General features: G+C 39.4%; 3 protein-coding genes across 3 annotated transcripts; all 3 read right to left on the reverse strand.

Moving 5' to 3' along the window:
• Window positions 1-595: 595 nt before the first annotated feature.
• Window positions 596-4,793, reverse strand: LOC104435516 (LRR receptor-like serine/threonine-protein kinase EFR). Its single transcript, XM_039307145.1, is given in 4 exon segments — window positions 596-990; window positions 1,118-2,138; window positions 2,486-3,656; window positions 4,774-4,793. Coding segments are annotated over 4 exon segments (2,607 nt in total).
• Window positions 4,794-7,907: 3,114 nt separating this feature from the next.
• Window positions 7,908-8,839, reverse strand: LOC120290758 (probable LRR receptor-like serine/threonine-protein kinase At3g47570). The gene is made up of 2 exons (XM_039307146.1): window positions 8,317-8,839; window positions 7,908-8,185 (listed from the first exon to the last, which is right to left on the reverse strand). The coding sequence occupies exons 1-2, from the start codon at window positions 8,639-8,641 to the stop codon at window positions 7,908-7,910; spliced, it is 603 nt and encodes a 200-aa protein (XP_039163080.1). The 5' UTR covers window positions 8,642-8,839.
• A 73-nt stretch (window positions 8,840-8,912) lies between these two features.
• LOC104435515 (probable LRR receptor-like serine/threonine-protein kinase At3g47570) lies at window positions 8,913-10,990 on the reverse strand. The gene is made up of 2 exons (XM_039307147.1): window positions 10,451-10,990; window positions 8,913-10,358 (listed from the first exon to the last, which is right to left on the reverse strand). Exons 1-2 carry the CDS (start codon window positions 10,988-10,990, stop codon window positions 8,913-8,915), a joined length of 1,986 nt encoding a protein of 661 aa, XP_039163081.1.
• Between the last annotated feature and the right edge of the window lie 12,990 nt (window positions 10,991-23,980).

A 23,980-nucleotide genomic window follows, 5' to 3' on the forward strand; every position in this document is an offset into this window, starting at 1 on the left:
GAAGATATGGATGCTGAATTCATCATCAGACAAACAGGCCCTACAACTTCAGGGTACTTCTTTCAGCACGTGAGTTAATCTATTAAGCACCTATTGGGCTTGTCCATTTGGGGCATATTCAGAGGAGCGCCAATCGAAGGTTTCCAACATCCATGACAATCAATATGTGGGTCTTTTTCCCGTGAACATATCTTGCAGGATACGACCCCGCGAACTGCATGCAGTATACGGCATTGGTACTTAAACTTGCATGCGGATCATTCTAGAGTAAGGAAATATATGATTTAATATGATGAAAATAGGAATTCTGGTTGTAAACAAGATATACTTCAAGGTTCAAATTGCATTTGCAGATACCTAGACCCTTCTCATGGGAACTGTGTACTCATTTTTCTGTGCATTTGGTACTGCACAAGTTTATCATTCCTATATCACAGCAATCAGTAGTACCTGAAAATACATATGATCCTGCTTACACAAGATTGAGAGGAAGCCAGAGCAATAGGCAAGTGCAGAAATAAATAAAACTGGACTTCTGAAAAGAGCACGGGCAGTCAGTCGTTGCTAAGGTATTTCATCTCTTTTCCGGTCATGATTATCCATGCAAACCAGATGCGTAGAGTTTGTTCCTGATCAAACGCAGCTGAACTGCAACTTCGGTGATACTCACCCGTTCTCTAGGCGCCACAACGGAGCAAGCAAGTCCAATTTCATATAATATCGCCAAACTCTCTTGAATTATGTCTTTTGTCTCGCAATGCCCATACAGAGGACCACCGGGGCTCATACAGCCCTCTCTTTCTTGCAGAAGAATGTCATCAGTAATCTCCAAGACTCGTCCAGGCACAGTTTCTGCAACAAAATTGCGAATACTATAGTTGTCCTTGAACATCTCGTTTGTTGGGCTCAATCCTATGAACATCTCTAGTAGGAGGACGCCATAACTATAGACATCTCCTTCTCTTGAAACATCTCTTCCCATTGCATACTCTGCAGTCCATAAATATCGACACATCAATTATTATGCAGGACTGCGTGGGTTGTGCGCGTGCGTTTGCATGCGTGCATGCGAGAGAGAGAGAGAGAGAGAGAGAGAGAGAGAGAGAGAGAGAGATACCAGGAGCAGCATAACCAACTGTTCCTCTTACACCAGCAGAACTCATCTGATTGGCTGAAGCATTAGAGGAGGTATTGAGGAGAAATTTTGCTAAACCAAAGTCGCCAACATGTCCAACTATCTCAGCATCCAAGAGGACATTTTAAGGCTTTAGATCACAATGAACCATGGGTCTTTGGCATTGGTGATGAAGATAATCTAACGCAGAAGCAACATCAATAGCAACATTTATCCTCTGAACAAAATTCAATTTTTTCGTATAGCCGTTTCCCTCATCTTGCCTGTGCAGCCAATCTTCTAGGCTTTCATTGACCATGTATTCATAAACTAAAGCCTTAAAATCATTACCCCGATAATCAATACCTGAGCATACCGTGAGTACCTTCAAAAGATTGCGGTGTCTGATGTTCCTAAAAGCCTCGGACTCGTCTATGAAGCTCTTCAAAGCGCCGCAGTGCAGTAAATTCAGCACCTTTATGGCAACTATGTTCCCATTCTCATGAAGTATCCCCTTGTAAACAAATCCAAAACCACCAACACCAATCGATTTTTCTAAAGAGAAATTGTTTGTCGCTTGCACAATTGTTCTATAAGACACATTCAAACTTGAAGTGGAAACTGATTCCTTCCTCTTCCTTTTCAGCCGATAAAGATACAGAGAAGCTAGAACAAGAGCTACACCAAGAAACCCAAGAAAAATAAAGATGGGGAGTTGCAATTTACGGACAAACTTCTTTGTTTGGGAAGCACCAAAACGACATTTAGGGAGCTGAAATTTGGGCATTCCTCCATAGAGCTTGTCATTTTTGATCACAGAAGTGGCGTTCGTGTTCTTAAAGATTCCTTTGATTGGTAGCATCCCTTCAAAATCGTTATAAGACAAATTCAAAATTCTCAGGAAGTTGAACGCCTCCAAGAATTTAGGAATTTCACCCGATAAGTTGTTATGCGAAAGATCTAGTTCCTCGATGCTTCTTAATGAACTAATAGATTGGGGAATGGAATCGTGAAAGAAGTTATCCTGCATTTTCAAAACTAACAATCCTTCACACTTGCCTAGGCTGGCTGGAATTTCGTCACACAACACATTACTAGAGACATCCAAGTAAGCCAAAAGTTTTAAATTCCCCACTTCAAATGGAAGGACTTTGGTCAAGTGGTTCCGTGACAAGTTCAGAAGAATCGACAATGATGAGAGACCTACAACCGTTGGAGGTATTGTATCGCTCAGATTGTTATCAGAAAGGTTGAGCTCTCTACTAAGTTTTGGCACTTGGATAAATTTGAAGGGATGGTTCCCTCAAAGCTATTCCCACTAAATTGTGCTACAGTCAACTTCTCTAGATTTCCAAGAGAGGATGGGATTACCCCAGAAAGTTTGTTATTGTCCAAGCTCAGCTCAACTAGATTTCGAAGGTTCCCTATATTGGAGGGGACGCCACCCGAAAGCCCGTTGGAATGCATATATAGGCTTCCCAAATTCACCAGGTTTCCAATCTCTCTAGGCATCTCCCCAAAAGTAGGATTCCCGCCTCTATTCAACTTAGTGAGGGTCGTCGAAAAATTACTGAGGCAATCGGGCATAATCCCACCGAAACTGTTGTCGTCTATCCTCAACCATTTCAACCCAGTGGCATTTCCCAAAGAGCAAAGGAAGCTTAGGTCGTGGGGTCCTCCACTTCCAAGATGATTGGCGGAAACTAAAAACCTCTGAAGCTTGTGCAGATTTTCCAAAGAAGGCACGCCCCCTGAAAGATTGTTTATCGAAATTTGGAGATCTACTAGATTTGTGGCATTAGATATCGAGGGAGGAATTGGTCCGGTGAACTGGTTAAAGGATATCCTGAAAATTTCGAGGTTGGGAAGTGTGAAGCCTATGTCTGCTGGGAGACTTCCTTGCAGTTGATTTACCGTCACGTCCAACTCCGCCAGGGATGTGCAATTCAGGATTGCACAAGGAATTGAACCGGACAGCCAGTTTCCTCCCAAAGAAATCTTTCTTATTCTGATCAAATCTCCTAGAGCTTCGGGAATACTTCCCCTTAAGTTGTTGAGAGGAAGATAGAGTTTTTCTAACGAAGACAAGTTCCCAAAGGATGCTGGAATATTTCCCATTAGATTGTTTAAACTTACCTGGAGGAGCCGAAGCTTCGACAGCACACCGAGCTCGATGGGAATTCGTCCAGCAAGTTGGTTGCCCCCCAACCCAAGGAAAGTAAGGCTGGAGCAACTCGACAGATTCTTCGGGATTTCACCCGCCAAAGAATTATTATCAACAAAAAAGATAAGTAGCCTGCCTAACTGCCCTGCTTGTGTAGGGATTTCACCACTAAAATTATTGTTCCTGAGATTCAATTCCCTAAGGAAACTCAAGTTTCCAATGTGTGGAGAGATGGACCCTGAGAGGTTCTTGGATTGAAGGTCCAACCCAGTGACTCGTTGGTGCCGGAGACTACATGCAACACCATACCACTTGCAGAAGTGGACAGTGTCATTCCATGAGCGCAGCACCCCCAACGGATCCTCGGTTATCGCAACTCTAAATGCAAGCAATGACAGTTTGTCCGTTTATGTTGGAAATGGTGATCCATTTTCTAGAATTTCCTAGAGTTGGTAAACTTCTAGAATTCTCTAGAATTCCCTAGATGAATTTTCTAGAAGAAAGAAGAAAACATTTTCTAGAAGAAAGAGGAAAATGTCCAACATGTAAGAGAAGTCTCTAGAATTGTCTACAAGCTCATGTGTCTAGAAGGCTCATGTGTCTAGAAGTTTCATCTTATGTTAGAGAAGTCTAGAGACTTCCTCCACCAACTTTGGCAGCTATATAAAGGAGCAAGTGCTCCATGTTTTGGGTAAGGGAGCTAACCATAAAAACCACACATCATGCTCCCTCACCAACACAAACTATCTTTGTCCCATAAACCTTCTCAAAAGATCCTATCCTTGTCGCTTGTCCATCCTCTATCAAATATAAACTATACCATGCTTCAGCGCACATTTAAATTCTAACAGTTTCATTGGTAGCAGAAGAGCCCCGGTCCAAGTGCAGCGCAAAAGTAGCAAGAAAAATGAAACAGCACAGATGGAACTTCATGCAGTTGAAGCATTGATGTTCCATTTTGCTGATATCTGGAAATTGGAACGAGGGATGAGTGAAGTGGGCTTGGGTTAACTTAGCTATTTATCAGCCTCATATAGTGGAAATTCAAAGATAGATGTCTCTGGACTTTCGAAGTAGCTCAGGTCTTCGCACCAAACCATGTGTATCTTCCTGGCTGCTTCCTTTGGCAGGTTTGAAGTTGTTAATGTAGGATAAGGCCAAGGGGAGACGAAAGTGAGTGACAAGATCCTCTTTCAATACTCTACCCTCATTTCTGGAGCCAGAATTTTCACCCCTATTTTCCTACTAAGAGGCCATAAGATAATATTTGGTGCTCATTAGTGCGACACTAGTACATCTAATCTAATCTAATCTAGGTAGGCCTTTGGGTCATTTTCCCGATAAGAAACATTACTTCTGCTTTCAAACTTGTATATTTATTTATGACATGCTAAAAAGAGAATAGAGTTTTAATTTGCAATGTTCTTCAACGTGCATTGAAAATTCTTTTTCCTATCTTTGGACTGTTATCTTGTACTTCTGGGTCACTTGTTACCGTGCATTAATCTGACTCATTTTCAGTAATTAAACGTAGAGAAATGTGATTGGATGACGGTTTTTAATTTATTGTGAGAATAACAGTTTGTTTTGGATCACAAAAAAAAATCAAACAACAAATAATTATACATTATTGTGGGATTCACTTTTTGAAGAATGCGTGACTCACAAGAAGTTGTTATTCTTATAATAGCCGGAAAACTATTATGTTAGCAAAGTTCTTATACATATTATTTTTTGAAGTTAAAAAAAATGAAAAAGAAAATTAAACTTGATTATTCCTTCTCTAAGCTAGACTCCTCCTATGAATCTGTATATATTATAATAGGCTTTATCTTATAAATAAACAACTAAATAATTTGGGAAAAAGCAAAACTTTTGACCTTCCCGGATACTTTCTCTAATACTACTCATAATCAAATTATTATTATTATTATTATTATTATTATTATTATTATTGCACATACTTACCACACCCAAACCGTTCACCTTACACAGGTTTCTCCATTAATTAACATTTACTATCGTTGAATACAATTGACCAAATAAAGGTCTATTACGTGGAACTCTACCCAGAGTGTTTCTGACCGAATGAATATACCAGAGATTAAAAAGGAAAACTGTAGAAACTTGACTTTAGTCTCTGGCTTAGGCTTTGATTGATGAAGATAATGGTAGTCTGGTAGATAGGCTAATATAAGTTTACTTCTTTTCATTAATGACGTTAATTAATTATATTATTAGATATACTTAGATTCATGTTTATTTTTTCATTGTTGTATTTAACGGTGAATTTGAATTAATTAATTTGATTAAACTTGCGTTTCACATTTTTCATTGAACACAAAAGGTGGCGATTTGGCCTGCAATACGAAAAGCTCATATGAATAATATAGTATTATCTTAGCATATGCGACATATTGGCATAGAACTGGAAGCTGACCCCGTGACTTTTGATTCCAAACATTGGTATCGAGAACTTGAACTGACTGATTCTAGTATCTAGAACCGGTCTAATTTTTGTTTTGTTGAAAAAAAAATCAAATTTTTATCATAAAATATTAACATTGCTCCATTTCACTACAAAATCAAATATTGGTCAAGTAATTATGTTGGTATTTCTCCATTTCGATTCTCCATGTGTGCAAAAGTGTTTATTATTTGAAAGACCGATTCCAAACTGGTTCAATCTGGGAACTGCCGGTTTTGGCCTTTGAACCGGTTGGTTTGGTCCGGTTCCTAGATTGAGTCAGACCCAGTGCTCACCCATACCTCTATTACTTAAATCAAAGAAAAATATCAAAACAAAGAAAAATAAAATACAAGAGTAGTGAAAAAGGTGAGTTTTAGACTCAGACATTTGGCGAAATACTCATGGCAAACATTAATTGCTGTGAAGATTAATTTTCTCAACTTGGGGTCCCATTGCCGATGATAGGCACATGGCAACGAGTACTCAAAAGACAATTTCCCAGAGAACGTCTCATGATAACCCCTAAACGACAGAAGGTTCTTTTAACATATCTCCATACTCAAGGACCACACGTCCATTCGAGTGTGAAGCCGTAGAAGACCCTTGGTGTGGTTCAAAAGGAGAAGACCCTTGCTGTATTACAAAAGCAGAAGACCCTTGCCATATTACAAAAGCAGAAGACCCTTGCCGTATTACAAAAGCAGAAGACCCTTGGCATCTTACATAATCTTCCGTGCTTGGTGAGCCTAACAATTATATCTACAAATTTCCAGCGCAATTTTAAAAAGTTGTGAACCTTGTGAGCGAAAGATTTTGGCAACAAGTATTACATAGTATGCTCATTTCTGAAAATCAAAAAAAGCATTTCCAAAAGTTCGGACATGATTTGAAAATCAGTGTGATTCAACATGAGCAAAAAATGCAGCATAATAACACGTCGGATTCCATAAATTATGGCATACACACGAGAGGTAAAAATGGAAAAAAAATGTTTTAATAAGGGGAAAAAGCTAATGAAATTTGAATTGCTTTAGGAAATTGATTTAAATTCTTACAGGATAAGGAAGATTAATTTAGATTTGGAATATATGAGAGATTTTTAGGATGACAAAAATTGTGATGTTGCTTAGTAATCATTGTTTGGTAAGATATGGTTGCTATTTATCTTTTATCTTGTAGCGAGCATGGGCTTTCCATCGAAATTTTTAGCAAAGTTTTGATGCCACAGGACAATTGAGCGGTCTCATGCATTCTCCCCGAGAGAAAAGATGGAAAAGATGGAAAATGTGCCTTTTGTTTTGAACCAGGTAGACAAGCTCGGGCATGCTTGTTTAAATGCACAGAATCATGTCTACTTGAGGACCTCTCAGTGCAAAAGGTCGCTGGACGGTGAGAAGCATTCACGTAGCAAAGGTACGAAATCTCAAATGAAGTCACATTTTTCAGAGGGGAAGATACGGATGCTGAATTCATCATCAGACAAGCAGGCCCTCCAACTGCAGGGTACTTCTTTCAGCATGTGAGTTCATCTATTAAGCACCTATTGGGTTTGCCCATTTGGGGCATATCCAGAAGAGCGCCAACTGAAGGTTTCCAACATCCATGACAATCAATATGTGGGTCTTTTTCCCGTGAACATATCTTGCAGGATGCAACCCCGCAACTGCATGCAGTATACGACACTGGTACTTAAACTTGCATGCGGATCATTCTTGAGTAAGGATATATATGATTTAATATGATAAAAATAGGAATTCTGGTTGTAAACAAGAGATACTTCAAGGTTCAAATTGCATTTGCAGATACCTAGACCCTTCGCATGGGAACTGTGTACTCATTTATCTGTGCATTTAGTAGTGCACAAGTTTATCATTCCTATATCACAGCAATCAGTAGTACCTGAAAATACATATGAGCCTGCTTACGCAAGATTGAGAGGAAGCGAGAGCAATGGGCAAGTGCAGAAATAAATAACACCGGACTTCTGAAAAGAGCACAGGCAGTCAGTCGTTGCTAAGGTATTTCATCTCTTTTCCTGTCATGATTATCCATGGAAACCAGATGCGTAGAGTTTGTTCCTGATCAAACGCAGCTGAACTGCAACTTCGGTGATACTCACCCGTTCTCTAGGCGCCACAACGGAGCAAGCAAGTCCAATTTCATATAATGTCGCCAAACTCTCTTGAATTATGTCTTTTGTCTGGCAATGCCCATACAGAGGACCACTGGGGCTCATACTGCTCTCTTTCTTGCAGAAGAATGTCATCAGTAATCTCCAAGACTCGTTCAGGCACAGCTTCTGCAACAAAATTGCGAATACTATAGTTGTCCTTGAACATCTCGTTTGTTGGGCTCAATCCTATGAACATCTCTAGTAGGAGCACGCCATAACTATAGACATCTCCTTCTCTTGAAACATCACTTCCCATTGCATACTCTGCAGTCCATAAATATCAACACAGCAATTATTATGCGGGAATGCGTGGGTTGTGTATGTGCGTTTGCATGCGTGCATGCGAGAGAGAGAGAGAGAGAGAGAGAGAGAGAGAGAGAGAGAGAGAGAGATACCAGGAGCAGCATACCCAACTGTTCCTCTTACACCAGCAGAACTCATCTGATTGGCTGAAGCATTAGAGGAGGTATTGAGGAGAAATTTTGCTAAACCAAAGTCGCCAACATGCCCAACCTTCTCAGCATCCAAGAGGACATTGGAAGGCTTTAGATCACAATGAACCATGGGTCTTTGGCATTGGTGATGAAGATAATCTAACGCAGAAGCAACATCAATAGCAACATTTATCCTCTGAACAAAATTCAATTTTTTGGTATGGCTGTTTCCCCCATCTTGCCTAGGATATGGGTGCAGCCAATCTTCTAGGCTTCCATTGACCATGTATTCATAAACTAAAGCCTTAAAATCATTACCTTAATAATCAATACCTGAGCATACTGTCAGTACTTTTAAAAGATTGCGGTGTCTGATGTTCCTAAAAGCCTCGCACTCATCTATGAAGCTCTTCAAAGCGCCACGGTGCAGTAAATTCAGCACCTTTATGGCAACTATGTTCCCATTCTCATGAAGTATCCCCTTGTAAACAGATCCAAAGCCACCAACACCAATCAATTTTTCTGAAGAGAAATTGTCTGTCGCTTGCACAATTGTTCTATAAGACATCCAAATTTGAAGTGGAAACTGATTCCTTCCTCTTCCTTTTCAGCCGATAAAGATACAGAGAAGCTAGAACAAGAGCTACGCCAAGAAACCCAAGAAAAATAAAGATGGCGAGTTGCAATTTACGGACAAACTTCTTTGTTTGGGAAGCACCAAAAGAACATTTAGGGAGCTGAAATTCAAGCATTCCTCCACAGAGCTTGTCATTTCCGATCACAAAAGTGGCGCTCATGTTCTTAAAGATTCCTTCCATTGGTAGCATCCCTTCAAAATCATTATAAGACAAATTCAAAATTCTCAGGAAGTCGAACGCCTCCAAGAATTTAGGAATTTCACCCGATAAGTTGTTATGCGAAAGATCTAGTTCCTCGATGCTTCTTAATGAACTAATAGAATGGGGAATGGAACCGTGAAAGAAGTTATCCTGCATTTTCAAAACTAACAATCCTTCACACTTGCCTAGGCTGGCTGGAATTTCGTCACGCAACACATTACCAGAGACATCCAAGTAAGCCAAAAGTTTTAAATTCCCCACTTCAAATGGAAGGACTCCAGTCAAGTGGTTCTGAGACAAGTTCAGAATATACGACAATGATGAGAGACCTATAACCTCTGGAGGTATTGTACCACTCAGGTTGTTATCAGAAAGATCGAGGCCTATTAATTGTTGGCACTTGGATAGATTTGAAGGGATGGTTCCCTCAAAGCTATTCCCACTAAGACCTAATTTAAGCAACTTCTCTAGATTTCCAAGAGAGGATGGGATTACCCCAGAAAGTTTGTTATTGTCCAATCTCAGCTCAACTAGATTTCGAAGGTTCCCTATATTGGAGGGGACGCCACCGGAAAGCCCGTTGGAATGCATAAATAGTCTTCTCAAATTCACCAGGTTTCCAATCTCTCTAGGCATCTCCCCAAAAGTAGGATTCCCGCCTGTATTCAACTCAGTGAGGGTCGTCGAAAAATTACTGAGGCAATCGGGCATAATCCCACCGAAACTGTTGTCGTCTATCCTCAACTTTTCCAACCCAGTGGCATTTCTCAAAGAGCAAAGGAAGCTTAGGTCGTGGAGTCCACTTCCAAGATGATTGGCGGAAACAAAAAACCTCTTAAGCTTGTGCAGATTTTCCAAAGAAGGCACGCCCCCTGAAAGATTGTTCAAGACAGTTTCGAGCTCTACTAGATTTGTGGCATTAGATATCGAGGGAGGAATTGGTCCGGTGAACTGGTTAAGGGATGTCCCGAAAAATTCGAGGTTGGGAAGTGTGAAGCCTATGTCTGCTGGGAGACTTCCTTGCAGTTGATTTACAGGCACGTCCAACAACGCCAGGGACGAGCAATTCAGGATCGTACGAGGAATTGAACTGGACAACAAATTCGCTCCCAAAGCAATCCTCTTATGCTGATCAAATTTCCTAGAGCTTCGGGAATACTTCCACTTAAGTTGTTTCGAGCAAGATAAAGTTGTTCTAACAAAGACAGGTTCCCTAAGGATGCAGGAATATTTCCCACTAGATTGTTAGAACTTACCAGGAGGAGCTGAAGCTTCGACAGCAAACCAAGCTCGATGGGAATTCGTCCAGTAAGTTGGTTGCCGGTCAACCCAAGTAATGTAAGGCTGGAGCAACTCGACAGATTCTTCGGGATTTCACCCGCCAAAGAATTATTCTCAACAAAAAAGATACGTAGCCTGCCTAACTGCCCTGCTTGTGTAGGGATTTCACCACCAAAATTATTGATCCAGAGTTTCAATTCCCTAAGGAAACTCAAGTTTCCAATGTGTGGAGAGATGGACCCCGAGAGGCTCTTGGATTGAAGGTCCAGCCCAGTGACTCGTTGGCGCCGGAGACTACATGCGACACCATACCACTTGCAGAAGTGGACAGTGTCATTCCATGAGCGCAGCACCCCGAACGGATCCTCGGTTATTGCAACTCTAAATGCAAGCAATGACAGTTTGTCCGTTTCGTTGGTAGCAGAAGAGCCCCAGTCCAAGTGGAGCGCAAAAGTAGCAAGAAAAATGAAATAGCACAGATGGAACTTCATGCAATTGAAGCATTGATGTCCCATTTTGCTGATATCTGGAAATTGGAATGAAGGATGAGTGAAGTGGGCTTGGGTTAACTTAGCTATTTATCAGCCTCATTTAGTGGAAATTCAAAGATAGATGTCTCTGGACTTTCGAAGTAGCTCAGGTCTTCGCACCAAACCATGTGTATCTTCCTGGCTGCTTCCTTTGGCAGGTTTGAAGTTGTTAATGTAGGATAAGGCCAAGGGGAGACGAAAGTGAGTGACAAGATCCTCTTTCAATACTCTACCCTCATTTTGGAGCCAGAATTTTCACCCCTATTTTCCTACTAAGAGGCCATAAGATAATATTTGGTGCTCATTAGTGCGACACTAGTACATCTAATCTAATCTAATCTAGGTAGGCCTTTGGGTCATTTTCCCTGATAAGAAACATTACTTCTGCTTTCAAACTTGTATATTTATTTATGACATGCTAAAAAGAGAATAGAGTTTTAATTTGCAATGTTCTTCAACGTGCATTGAAAATTCTTTTTCCTATCTTTGGACTGTTATCTTGTACTTCTGGGTCACTTGTTACCGTGCATTAATCTGACTCATTTTCAGTAATTAAACGTAGAGAAATGTGATTGGATGACGGTTTTTAATTTATTGTGAGAATAACAGTTTGTTTTGGATCACAAAAAAATCAAACAACAAATAATTATACATTATTGTGGGATTCACTTTTGAAGAATGCGTGACTCACAAGAAGTTGTTATTCTTATAATAGCCGGAAAACTGTTATGTTAGCAAAGTTCTTATACATATTATTTTTCGAAGTTAAAAAAAAAGAAAAAGAAAATTAAACTTGATTATTCCTTCTCTAAGCTAGACTCCTCCTATGAATATGTATATATTATAATAGGCTTTATCTTATAAATAAACAACTAAATAATTTGGGAAAAAGCAAACCTTTTGAACTTCCCGGATACTTTCTCTAATACTACTCATAATCAAATTATTATTATTATTATTATTATTATTATTATTATTATTGCACATACCACACCCAAACCGTTCACCTTACACATTTTTCTCCATTAATTAACATTTACTATCGTTGAATACAATTGACCAAATAAAGGTCTATTACGTGGAACTCTACCCCAAGTGTTTCTAACTGAATGAATATAGCAGAGATTAAAAAGGAAAACTGTAGAAACTTGACTTTAGTCTCTGGCTTAGGCTTTAATTGTTTAAGATAATGGTAGTCTGGTAGATAGGCTTACATAAGTTTACTTATTTTCGTGAATGACGTTAATCGATTATATTATTAGATATATTTGGATTTATGTTTATTTTTTCATTGTTGTATTTAATGGTGAATTTGAATTAATTAATTTGATTAAACTTGTGTTTCACATTTTTCATTGAACGAATAAGTGACGATTTGGCCTGCAATACGAAAAGCTCATAAGAATAATATAGTATTATCTCAGCATATGCGACATCTTGGCATAGAACTGGAAGCCGACGCCGTGACTTTTGATTCCAAACATTGGTATCGAGAACCTGAACTGGCCAATTCTAGTATTTGGAATCGGTCTTTTTTGTTTTGTTGAAAAAAAATCAAATTATTATTGTAAAATATTAACATTGCTCCATTTCACTCCAAAATCAAATATTGGTGAAGTGATTATGTTGATATTTCTTCATGTCAAAGACCACGGTTCGATTCTCCATGTGTGCAAAAGTGTTTATTATTTACAGGACCGATTCCAAACTGGTTCAATCCGGGAATCGCCGCTTTCAGCCCTTGAACCGGTTGGTTCGGTCCGGTTTCCAGCTTGGAGTTAGACTGGTGCTCACCGTACCTCTATTACTTTAATCAAAGAAAAATATCAAAACAAAGAAAAGAAAATACAAAAGTAGTGAAAAAGGTGAGTTTTGTACTCGAACATTCAACGAAATACTTACGGCAAACAATTAATTGCTGTAAAGATGACTAATTTTCTCCACTTGGGGTCCCATTGCCACGATTGGCGCATGGTAATGAGTACTCAAAAGATAACTGTCAAGAGAACGTCTCATGATAACCCTTAAAGGACGGAAGGGGTTATCACGATAATGTGAGGTTGAGTCGGACCGGTGCTCACCCATACCTCTATTACTTAAATCAAAGAAAAACATCAAAACAAAGAAAAAGAAAATACAAAAGTAGTGAAAAAGGTGAGTTTTGGACTCGGATATTTAGCGAAATACTTACGGCAAACAATTAATTGCTGTGAAGATGACTAATTTTATCCACTTGGGGTCCCATTGCCGATGATAGGCGCATGGTAATGAGTACTCAAAAGACAACGAAAGGGGTTATCATGATAACTCCTAAGTCAGAGAACGTACCTCTCTTAAATGAAAAACCCAAAATAAAGGAAAATACAAAAGTAGGAAAAAGGTGGTTTTACTTGGAGTGAAATACTTTCATTGATAGCAAACAATTAATTGCTTTGAAGATGACTAATTTTCTCCACTTGGGGTCCCATTGCCGACAATAGGCGCATGGTGCTCACCCGTACCTCATTATTACGGAAGGGGTTAAATCAAAGAAAAATATCAAAATAAAGAAAAATATCATAAAAAGAAAAAAAGAAAATACAAAAGTAGTGAAAAAGGTGAGTTTTGGACTCGGACATTCAGCGAAATACTTACGGCAAACAATTAATTGCTTTGAAGATGACTAATTTTCTCCACTTTGGGTCCCATTGCCGACGATATGCGCATGGTAATGAGTACTCAAAAGACAACTGCCAAGAGAACGTCTCATGATAACCCCTAAAGGACGGAAGGGGTTATCATGATAACCCCGAGTTGAGTCGAGACCCGGTGCTCACCCATACCTCTATTACTTAAATCAAAGAAAAATATCATAACAAAGAAAAGAAAATACAAAAGTAGTACATTACAGCAAACAATTAATTGCTATGAAGATGACTAATTTTCTCCACTTAGGGTCCCATTGCTGACGATAGGCGCATGGTAATGAGTACTCAAAAAACAACTGCCAAGAGAATGTCTCATGATAACCCCTAAAGGACGGAAGGGGTTATCATGATAACCCCCACATTGAGTCAAAGCCGGTGCTCACCTGTACCTCTATTACTTAAATCAAAGAAAAATATCAAAACAAAGAAAAAGAAAATACAAAAGTAGTGAAAAAGGTGAGTTTTTGACTTGGACATTTAGCAAAATACTTATGGCAAACAATTAATTGCTGTGAAGATGACTAATTTTCTCCACTTAGGGTCCCATTGTCAACGATAGGCGCATGGTAATAAAGACAACTGCCAAGAGAACGTCTCATGATAACTCTAACAAAGGACGGAAGGGGTTATCATGATAACAAACAATTAATTCTTTGTGAAGATGACTAATTTTTGAATCAGACGCTGGTACAAAAGTAGTGAAAAAGGTGAGTTTTTGACTCGGACCTCACCATGATAACCCCCTAAGGACGGAAGGGGTTATCATGATAACCCCCAAGTTTGAGTCGGACCAGTGCTCACCCCTCTATTACTTAAATCAAAGAAAAATATCAAAACAAAGAAAAGAAAATACAAAAGTAGTGAAAAAGGTGAGTTTTTGACTTGGACATTCAGCGAAATACTTACGGCAAACAATTAATTGCTGAGAAGATGACTAATTTTCTCCACTTGGGGTCCCATTGCTGACGATAGGCGCATGGTAATGAGTACTCAAAAGACAATTGCCAAGAGAACATCTCATGATAACCCCTAAAGGACGGAAGGGGTTATCATGATAACCCCCAGGTTGAGTCATACCCGGTGCTTACCCGTACCTCTATTACTTAAATAAAAAAAAATATCAAAACAAAGAAAAAGAAAATACAAAAGTAGTGAAAAAGGTGAGTTTTGGACTCGGACATTCAGCGAAATACTTACGGCAAACAATTAATTGCTGTGAAGATGACTAATTTTCTCCACTTGGGGTCCCATTGCCGATGATAGGCGCATGGTAATGAGTACTCAAAAGACAATTGCCAAGAGAATGTCTCATGATAACCCTGAAGGATGGAAGGGGTTATCATGATAACCCCGAGTTGAGTCAAACCCGGTGCTCACCCATACCTCTATTACTTAAATCAAAGAAAAATATCAAAACAAAAGAAAAAGAAAATACAAAATTAGTGAAAAAGGTGAGTTTTGGACTTGGACATTCAGTGACGGAAGGGGTTAAATACTTGAGTCAAAGCCGGTGCAAACAATTCATTGCTGTGAAGATGACTAATTTTCTCAAACAATTAATTGCTGTGAAGATGGGTCCTATTGCCACGATTAGGCGCATGGTAATGAGTACTCAAAAGATAATTGCCAAGAGAATGTCTCATGATAACCCCTAAATGACGGAAGGGGTTATCATGATAACCCCCAGTTTGAGTCGGACTTAGGTGCTCACCCATACCTCTATTACTTAAATCAAAGAAAAATATCATAACAAAGAAAAAGAAAATACAAAAGTAGTGAACGAGGTGAGTTTTTGACTTGGACATTCAGCGAAATACTTACGGCAAACAATTAATTGCTGTGAAGATGACTAATTTTCTCCACCTGGAGTCCTATTGCCACGATTGGCGCATGGTAATGAGTACTCAAAAGACAACTGCCAAGAGAATGTCTCATGATAACCCCTAAAGGACGGAAGGGGTTATCATGACGGAAGGGGTTATAACCCCACATTGAGTCAAAGCCGGTGCTCACACTGTACCTCTATTACTTAAATAAAAAAAAAAAAATATCAAAATAAAAGAAAAGAAAATACAAAAGTAGTGAAAAAGGTGAGTTTTTGACTCGGACATTCAGCGAAATACTTATGGCAAACAATTAATTGCTGTGAAGATGACTAATTTTCTCAACTTGGGGTCCCAATGCCGACGATAGGCGCATGGTAATGAGTACTCAAAAGACAACTGTCAAGAGAACGTCTCATGATAACCCCCTAAAGGACGGAAGGGGTTATCATGATAACCCCCAGTTTGAGTCAGACCCGGTGCTCACCCATACCTCTATTACTTAAATCAAAGAAAAATATCATAACAAAGAAAAAGAAAATACAAAAGTAGTGAACGAGGTGAGTTTTTGACTTGGACATTCAGCGAAATACTTACGGCAAACAATTAATTGCTGTGAAGATGACTAATTTTCTCCACTTGGTGTCCCATTGCTGATGATAGACGCATGGTAATGAGTACTCAAAAGACAACTGCCAAGAGAATGTCTCATGATTACCTCTAAAGGACAGAAGGTTCTTTTAACATATCTCCATACTCAAGGACCACCGTCCATTCGAGTGAGAAGCCGTAGAAGACCCTTGGCGTGTTTCAAAAGGAGAATACCCTTACCGTAGTACAAAAGTAGGAGACCCTTGCCGTATTACATAATCTTTCATGCTCGCCGGCGGCTCCATTTTATAGATAGAGACCGCATGAGCTCAAACCTAAGTTCCAGCCAAAACAGCCCATCATTCAACAAAAGGTCGCGTCCTTCATTGTTCATTCCTCTCTTTCCAAGTCAGAGCACCAATCCTTGGGTTCCTTTTCTCCACGGAATGTCTATGTCTCCAATAAATTCTCATTTGGTTTGAGTTTTCAAAGATGCCGTTGGCAATTAAATTGGGATTCGATATCCAAGTTCGTTATGATAGATTTTCCTTTTTTTTGATGGGCCTGAGTTGGCCCATCCGCCCATGTTGGGCCCAAAAGGCCCGGCCTGTGAGTTGAGGGCCCATGGAGGAAAGTATTAAAGATAAAGGGAAAATCTTGGAGGCGGTTAACGGATGAGAAGTTACGTAACTTTGAATAGGTGAGATTACGCTCTCTCAGTTTTTACGTCTTCTCAAACCGCTTTCTCCCGAAGAACAGAAAAGAATAATCCTCTGAAGAACAACGTGGATTCTTCCTCTTTGATTCGCAACACTGGGGTTTAGTCTGTAGAAACAAGGTACGTTCGATTATGTGATGTGCCTTAGAATCGGTGATTCATGAATTTCTTGGGCTCGTTTCCACTACGTTTGTGTTCGATTCTGTGTCGAATCACTGTTTTGGGAATCCCGTTTCCCGAATCTCTTCCCAACATTGTTATCAAAGCCTCTTGATCATGTTTCCTGATTACTGTTTACGTTTATAAACAAGTTTTAATTGATTGTTTTTTCGTTAAACGTCACTGTTAATTGATTAAGAGACGGAAAAATCTCGACGCTGTACTGTTCCCCCTAGTTTTTTTGATTTTCCGTAGATTGAATTGCGTTTCTGATTGCTTAGGGTTGAAGAGCTAATTGTTACGAGAATTTCGAGTGGTGGCTTGCCACCGGACGCCGCCGGACGCGCCGTCACACGCGGCCAATGTGTTCGGCTCCGTCGCGCGTGCGAGATGGTTCCCAAGCATGTGCGACGCATGCGCGAGCGGTGGAAATCGCAGGCGAGTGTAACGCACTCGCGCGTGCACCGCACGCGCATGTGGGAACTGCGGCGTGCCTTGCACGAGCCGGCTGACGTCATCGTGACGTCCATCGGCGGTTGCCCACGCACGCGCAGGGCATGTGCCGGTCCGACCGGACCGACCCGACCCGACCCGACCCGGTAGACCCGTTGACTTGACCCGGTCATCCGTTGACCGTCATTGACCACCGTTGACCTGTGTTGACCACCGTTGACCGTTGACTTTGACCGTTGACTATTTTATTTTAAAAAAAAGGAGGAAAAAGAATGTGTTTCTTTTTCAGTTATGTCTATGTGGATTGTAAGTATCCCTCTTTTGTTCTGCATTTGTTGCAGGAACTATAATGCATTATGCACGCATGCCTGCATTTCCGAGAACGGACGAAGAAAAGGCAAGAATTAAAAGGCTAATAACAGAATTAGCTAATTATCGGTGGAATGACGGTGATGTAGTGTCACACGTGGTCATGGTCAATCAGATGATAGAAGAAATTATTTGGAGTGGTTATCTTATGCCAGATTTTGAGAAGGTGTTGGCCTTAATAAACACTCTTCCACCTGAATGGCAAGCAGTGTTAGATCGCCTATAGGAGGTCAACGTGGTCCCGGATTATAGGAGGCTAGCAGTAGCTTTTGTAAGAGAATATTATAGGATCGAGTTAACCAAAACTTTAACCCTTGGATTGAGTGTCACATGGCGCAGAGTGAATGCGCCTTGGAGATGGCATGAGAGCTCTCCAAAAGTTTTTCCGTGGTTGGCCGATGTGTCTTCAGATTTCTTAGAGAATATTACTGACAAATTAGAGAAGACTTTCCCTACTTAATTCTTAGATGAGTTTGAGATGTTTTAGATGTAAATATCTCTTTCTATGTTGATATTTTTTCGTCTGAATATATTACTTAGTGTAATGGACATGTTTGATTATTGAAAGTTCAATGTTATTTATTGTTGTAAATTAGTATGTTAATTTACAATACATCATGGGAAGTTCAAGAAAGTTTTAGTGACTTTACTGAACTTATTTTGCATAGAAGATTATATTAATGATAGTTTTAAGTTATGATATTTTTGGATGATGATTAGAAACATAGTGACCTTTTGATTCTAAAACCATACTTAAAATTATTCATTAATATGATGGGTCTATGCAAAATGGATGCATAAATGATAGGCATTAATAATTCGTGCATATGTGTCTGATATGTTTAGATCGATGACTTCAGCAACTAAGAACATAATTGCTGATTTGAACAAAGAAGACAAAATGAACGGCGAGAATTGTGAAATATTGAATATGAAAATTCAATGTGTGCTTGAAAAGCAAGAAGCACTAGAAGCTCTTGACCATGTTATGGAAGAAATTGAGGATGCTGTGCGCCACCTTGAGGTAGCAGAGGACTGCCTCAAGGCATTTGAGAAGGAAACACATATTTGCTATATTGCTTCCAGCTCAGAAGGAGCTTCGAGCTCTAAGCGCAAGCGTATTGATTCGTTCAATATGTGGAAATGCAAGGGACCGAGTCCTTCTTGCAAGAAACCAAGAGCTAACCAACATAAGAGAGGAAAACGTCCTCGAGTGAAGAGTATTTCAATGGTGAAGTGTTACAATTGTGACCAGAAGGGTCACTACGCTCGCGATTGTCGCGAGTCAAAGAAGGTACTCACCCCTTGTACTCTTAAGAGCTTTACTAATGTGTCAAGTTCTGTATTCTTAGCTAAATCTAATCCTTTGTGGACTGTAGATTCGGGAGCAACATACCATGTAGCGAAGGATAGAGAATCCTTCGTAGAATTTCGACGAGTTCCGACTGGAACTAAGTGGATCTATGTAGGAAATAACTCTAGAGCTGAAGTTAAAGGGATTAGCACTTGCCAATTGAACATGCGTGGAGGACGCACTCTGTTCCTGCATGATGTGCTGTATGCTTCGGAGATTCGTCGGAATTAAGTGTCTGTTTTAGTGTTGGTTAAACTTGGTTTTAATATGAACTTCCATAATAGTGGTGTGGATTTGTATTTGGATACAAATTACTATGGTTGTGGTTATTTTCTAGATGATTTTATTATATTAAATGTTGACTATAATAATGCCAATGTTTGTTATTCCCTTTTCACGTCTCCTAATTCATATGATAATAATGTGAGTGTGTGGCATGCTAGACTTGGTCACATTGGTCAACAACGTATGAATAGATTAGCCAAAGAGGTATTGTTAGGCAATATTGAAAAAGTCGATTTGCCCATATGTGAGCATTGCCTAGCAGGGAAAACGATAAGAAAACTATTTGAAAAAGGTAAAAGAGCTGAATTTCCTTTGCAATTAATCCATTCTGACGTCTGTGGTCCGATGAATGTAAGAGGAAGGCATGGGGCTGTTTATTTCATCACATTTATAAATGATTATACTCGATTCGGATATGTCTATTTGATTTCTCATAAATCTAAAGCATTGAGTTGTTTCAAAAGGTTTATGAACTTGGTAGAAAATCAATTAGACAGGAAAATAAAAGTATTGCGATCCGATCGAGGTCGAGAATATTTATCTGATGAGTTCAGAAAATTATGTGATGAAAAAGGAATAGAAAGACAGTTGTCTATTCCATATACTCCTCAACAAAATGGTGTTGTGGAGAGAAGAAATAGAACCCTATTGGAAATGGTTAGGTCCATGATGGTGCATGCTAACTTACCCATCACTTTTTGGAGTGATGCGTTGTTAACTGCTGCCTATATACTTAATCGAGTGCCTTCCAAATCAGTTACTTTCACTCCATATGAGTTATGGACAGGTAGAAAATCAGACTTAAGTTTTCTTAAGCCATGGGGTTATGTTGCCTATACTCATGAGCCCTCTCACAAGTTTGGGAAATTGGGTCCCAGAAGAAAGAAGAGTATTTTCATAAGATACTCTGAACACTCGAAAGGGTATGTGTTCATAGGTGAGTAGGAAAGTGGAAGTATAACTGAATTCGAATCACGAGATGTCACATTCTTAGAGAATGAATTTCCTAAGAAGGGTGAAATAGGTGAGGATTACTCTCTATTTGAAACCTTGGATCAAGATAATGAACTCAATGGAGTTCGTCCAAGTGGGAGTAACATGAGAAGTGATGAATTTAATTCAACTCATTCTCAATTACAACCACATGATGAGCTGATATCATCATTATTTAATCCGAGTGAGAGCATGATGGGGAATGATGTGCAAAGTATACAATCTCCCATACGGCAAACAAGTCGCAAAAGTATTCCCCGTCGACGTTTTGACATTGAAGGGGAAACTTTCATGGTTGCTCCACAAGATGAGGATGAGTCAAGAAATGTAAATGAGGCTCTAAATTGCTTTAGTAAGGAAAAATGGATGCATGCAATGGAAGAAGAGATGGAGTCAATGAAGTCAAACCATGTTTGGGAACTGGTTGACCTTCCAAAAGGACGCAAAGCTATTGGGAACAAGTGGGTTCTCAAAATAAAGCGTAAAACTGATGGCTCGATAGAAAGGCATAAGGCTCGCCTTGTGGTGAAGGGGTATAATCAACATGAATGAATTGATTATGAAGAAACATTTTCTCTTATAGTGGGATTTACTTCGATTCGCATTATTCTGGCAATAGTGGCTAGTATGGATCTTGAGTTATATCAAATGGATGTAAAGACTGCTTTTCTCAATGGAGAATTAGATGAAGAAATAGATATGGAACAACCTGCTGGTTTCATAATGAAATGGCAAGAAGAAAAAGTATGTCGACTTATGAGATCAATATATGGCCTTAAGCAGTCGTCAAGACAATGGTATATACGTTTTCATAATACCATAATAGCATATGATTTTACGATGATAGAAGAGGATCATTGTGTATATATCAAAAGATCCAAAGATCAATTTGTGATCATATCATTATGTGTTGATGATATACTAATTGCCGGAAGCAATATGGAGTTTGTTAATACTGTCAAGAGTTAGTTGTCTTCCAACTTTGAGATGAAGGATATGGGTGAGACTGCATACATTCTTGGAGTTAAGATTTCAAGAGATCATTCGAAGAGATCGTTATCTCTTTCGCAAGAAACATACATCAATAATGTTCTTGAACGATTTCGTATGCAAGATTGTAAACCCATAGATACTCCTATTGCAAAAGGTGAAGGATTGAGCCATAGACTGTGTCCAAGGACTTCACAAGAAAAGGAACAAATGAAACATGTTCCTTATGCTAGTGCTGTTGGGAGCTTGATGTATGCTATGATGTGTACAAGACCTGATATATGTTTTGCAGTTGGAATGGTGAGTAGATACCAATCCAATCCAGGTCAAGCACATTGGAAGGCCGTTAAAAGAATACAGAGGTATCGAAGGAGCTAGCGATTACAAGCTGAATTACCAAGGAAAAGATCTGCGACTTGAAGGCTATTCAGATGCTGATTAGGGAGGAGATTTAGATGAAAGGAAATCTACCTCTGGTTTTGCTTTCTTACTGAACAATGGTGCCATATTTTGAAGCAGTAAGAAGCAAACGTGTATAGCCTTGTCCACGATAGAAGTTGAGTTCGTGGCATTATCAGCAGCAGTACAAGAAGATGTTTGGCTTAAGAGATTTTTGGATTATTTAGGTGTTATTGGGTATGCTGCAAATCCATTATTGGTTAACTGTGATAGCCAAGCAGCTATAGCGTACACCAAAGATCCAAAATATCATGGTAAGACCAAACATATAGATACCGAGTATAATTTTGTCAAGGATATGGTTGCACGAAAAGATGTGAACTTACAGTACATATCTATGCATAGAATGGTAGCAAATCTTATGACAAAGCCAATACCTAGAGATGTATTTTGTGGTCATGTAAGATCTCTAAGACTGCATAGAGGCTGATGTACTGAATATTGTAATTTCTCTGAAGTGTTCACATTTAATGAATTTGTATTTTTCATCGTTAATGCCTATGAATCTTTGTTTGACGTTTATGCATCTTAATGCTCGGTGCATTATATTAAGTTAAGAAAGTAAGTCGGACAGATAATAGATTAGTCCACTCATACGGGTAATCGCCTCTATTTACTGTGTGATAAATAGAGATGAGACGGTTTTTAAGCTTATTATCTAGGTGATAATTGAGAGCTCAAGCTTAAAATACATAAGTCACCTTAACTGAGTGTGAAGATGATGACATAATATTTACTATGTCCGAAAATAAAATAACCCACATATTTTACTTTATCTGTCTATGATGCCAGATGTGAGTTTTGATGAATTCTGTGAATGAGTAGATATGCGAACTCAAGTTAGACATTATGTATGTCTGAATTATCATCTGTACGGTATTGATGGTGTAGACATACGCTCCATGGGAAATGAGTTAATACCGTAATACATATTTCATACTACGTATGCATGAGGCGACCAATAAGAGTGGCAAAAGTTTGATCTCAACTTTTATGCCGTGTGAGATTCTTGAGGAAAAGAGTTCCTCAATTTAGTGCCCTCATGACTCTTACTTATTCTCAAGATTTCTGTTTAGTGTTTGCTATCTTAGGATGTTGCCAATGATCATGAATTGATTCGATCTAATGGGACAATTCTAGAAAAGCAAGCTGAGTTGAAATTGAGAGTTTGAAGGAAAGATGAAGATCGAATTTGGAGAATCACATATTAGTTTTGTGTTCACTGGTCGATCAATTATGACTGTCTTTGGGATAATCATAATTGTGAATACAATATATCATTATTTAAAAAGAGATCAAGGGAGATATAAATGTGATCGATTGATCTAGGGTACTGCATACTAAATCTACTCAGGATGTGATGCCCATTATGAGCTGTTATATATTCCTAACAGATGTATGGCAACGGGTTCTTAAAGTAAGCTGGTCGCACGGACTATTTACCAGTATGAATGTTGCAATGAGGAAAAGAGGATTCTGTTCGGCTCACCATGTCAAGTGGGAGTCTATGATGGATTTTTCATTGATGGGCCTAAGTAGGGCCCGTCCGCCCATGTTGGTTTTGGCCCACCATGTGCGAGTGGGAGATAATGGATTTTCCTTTTTTTTGATGGGCCTGAGTTGGCCCGTCCGCCCATGTTGGGCCCAAAAGGCCCGGCCCGTGAGTTGAGGGCCCATGGAGGAAAGCATTAAAGATAAAGGGAAAATCTTGGAGGCGGTTAACAGATGAGAAGTTACGTAACTTTGAATAGGTGAGATTACGCTCTCTCAGTTTTTATGTCTTCTCAAACCGCTTTCTCCCGAAGAATGGAAAAGAATAATCCTCTGAAGAACAGCGTGGATTCTTCCTCTTTGATTCGCAACATCGGGGTTTAGTCTGTGGAAACAAGGTACGTTCGATTATGTGATGTGCTTAGGATCGGTGATTCATGAATTTCTTGGGCTCGCTTCCGCTACGTTTGTGTTCGATTTTGTGTCGAATTACTGTTTTGGGAATCCGTTTCCCGAATCTCTTCCCAACAGTTGGAAGTAGCACGACTATTACTTAAGATTCTTATAAAATTTGAAAAGTCATTGAAACACAGAGATATTCAA

This window comes from Eucalyptus grandis, chromosome 2, assembly GCF_016545825.1.
Source record: "Eucalyptus grandis isolate ANBG69807.140 chromosome 2, ASM1654582v1, whole genome shotgun sequence".
Lineage (NCBI taxonomy): Eukaryota > Viridiplantae > Streptophyta > Magnoliopsida > Myrtales > Myrtaceae > Eucalyptus > Eucalyptus grandis.